General features: G+C 44.0%; 1 protein-coding gene across 1 annotated transcript in view; it reads right to left on the bottom strand.

Moving 5' to 3' along the window:
- Positions 1-820: 820 nt before the first annotated feature.
- LOC101857362 overlaps positions 821-1,744 on the bottom strand; it is a gene marked incomplete at its 5' end in the record, with an annotated part of 8,202 nt that continues 7,278 nt past the window's right edge. The window contains 1 exon segment of the mRNA XM_013087641.1: positions 821-1,592. Coding sequence (XP_012943095.1) covers positions 1,539-1,592 — 54 coding nt within the window.

Here is a 1,744-nt window from a genome sequence, read left to right as displayed (position 1 = left end):
CAATGTACTTGTATATATTCATATAGCAGGTGTGTGTGTGTGTGTGTGTGTGTGTGTGTGTGTGTGTGTGTGTGTGTGTGTGTGTGTGTGTGTATATCCGATCTGGCGCCTCCAGCCTGTCTTTCGTCCCTCCACTCCACTTAGACAGGTGATATGGTATGTTATGGGTTTAACGACTCTTGCAGTGAAATAATTTAAGGGGTGGGGCGTGGGGTCTCCGATTTGACATCAGCTGATTCTGCTTGGACAGAGTCAGATGGGTGAAGAGGCATGAAACTCATGGAGCAGTCAAATACAAGTAGCTGCAATGAATGCCTTTACGGATTCGAACCAGCTCCTTCACGTCCTGATGCCATGTGAGCTGATGGTTCACTAAACTACTCACCCCTGTAGGTTACTTCAATCACAGACTCGTACTTAAAAAAACAACTAAATGAATAAATTGCATAAGATCCTAGACTATGCACTTTGATGTCCAGTGTCCAGTTTACTATGGAACGCCAGGATCTGGACAATAAAGGTGTAACTTATCTCATCTTATCTTATCTTACCTTATCTTTTCTGATGTTATCTATCGTTTGAGTTAATTTTGTGTCTTGCTTTGTTCCGCGGTAGGTCTACTATATGACCGTTTTGGAGCCGATGTGCTTCTTTTTCTCTGACCAATCACAGATCCAAACAAAATTGATCTCTCTTTCGGAAGGCGGGTGATTGGAGGGTGCCATTGGTAGGTCCTACTTCTTTTCTTTCCTTCTGTTGCTTCTGTACCCTCGCCCCCTGCACACACACACACATACACACACACGCACGCACGCACGCACACAAACACACACACACACACACACACACACACACAAGATCTAAATGGTCGTTTCAAAACTGAAAAATTATTTAGGACTGTCAAAATTCGAGGCCTTAGAATTTAACGTCCATTTCCGAAAAGACCCAACCAAAACAGTTGACAGCTTTAAAAACTCCATAAAGCGACCCAAGTTCAAGAACACCCCATTGGGAATCCGAACCAGGGTCATCCACTCCGCGTAGGTGGTTGGAGGGCACTATTGGTTGGTCCCACTTCATATACTTTCTCTCTGTTGTTTCTGTCTGTCTGCCTGTCTTACTTTTTCCCAGCACTACTTGACCATTACAGTAAAGACAGGCACATCGACACAGTAAATTACTGTATCGATGTGCTTCTCTTTACTAAAAAAACAACCTCAAAACCCAATCAACATCTGCGCCGCAGCCCAGCATGATGCGGACTCACTGAGCTAACAGAGCACCCTCGATATTGTGTCCATCTGCTTCTCTTTACTCAAAATAAAAAAGGGGGGGGGGGTCGCGGAGGGGACCCCGACAAAGGAACAAACAAACAAACCAACAAAAAATCAGCTGCTGGAGCAACAACAGTAAGTAACAAAACCGTTAGACTTGGCCAGGGTCAAGGTCAAGCTCAGGACGTGAACTTTCTGGGAAACGCCCACGTTGAGATTGTCGCCTCTAATGGCTGGCTTATCAACACTTTACGCCTGCGGGAGTCATCTGGTGTTGTTGGAAGATTCCAGAAACTTCAAGGACAACTCTTCAAAAGCCTGTGAACGACAGTTGAAACACAATGTACCAATGATAGTGATAATGATGATGATGATGATGGTGAAGGAGGTGATGGTGATGGTGATCATGATAATAATAATAATAATAATAATAATAACAAAAACCCTGTAGTTTTGAATCGTCAAACCGG

Source organism: Aplysia californica, unplaced genomic scaffold, assembly GCF_000002075.1.
Source record: "Aplysia californica isolate F4 #8 unplaced genomic scaffold, AplCal3.0 scaffold00614, whole genome shotgun sequence".
In the NCBI taxonomy this organism is placed as follows: domain Eukaryota; kingdom Metazoa; phylum Mollusca; class Gastropoda; order Aplysiida; family Aplysiidae; genus Aplysia; species Aplysia californica.
This window is presented reverse-complemented; position numbering and strand designations above follow the sequence as displayed.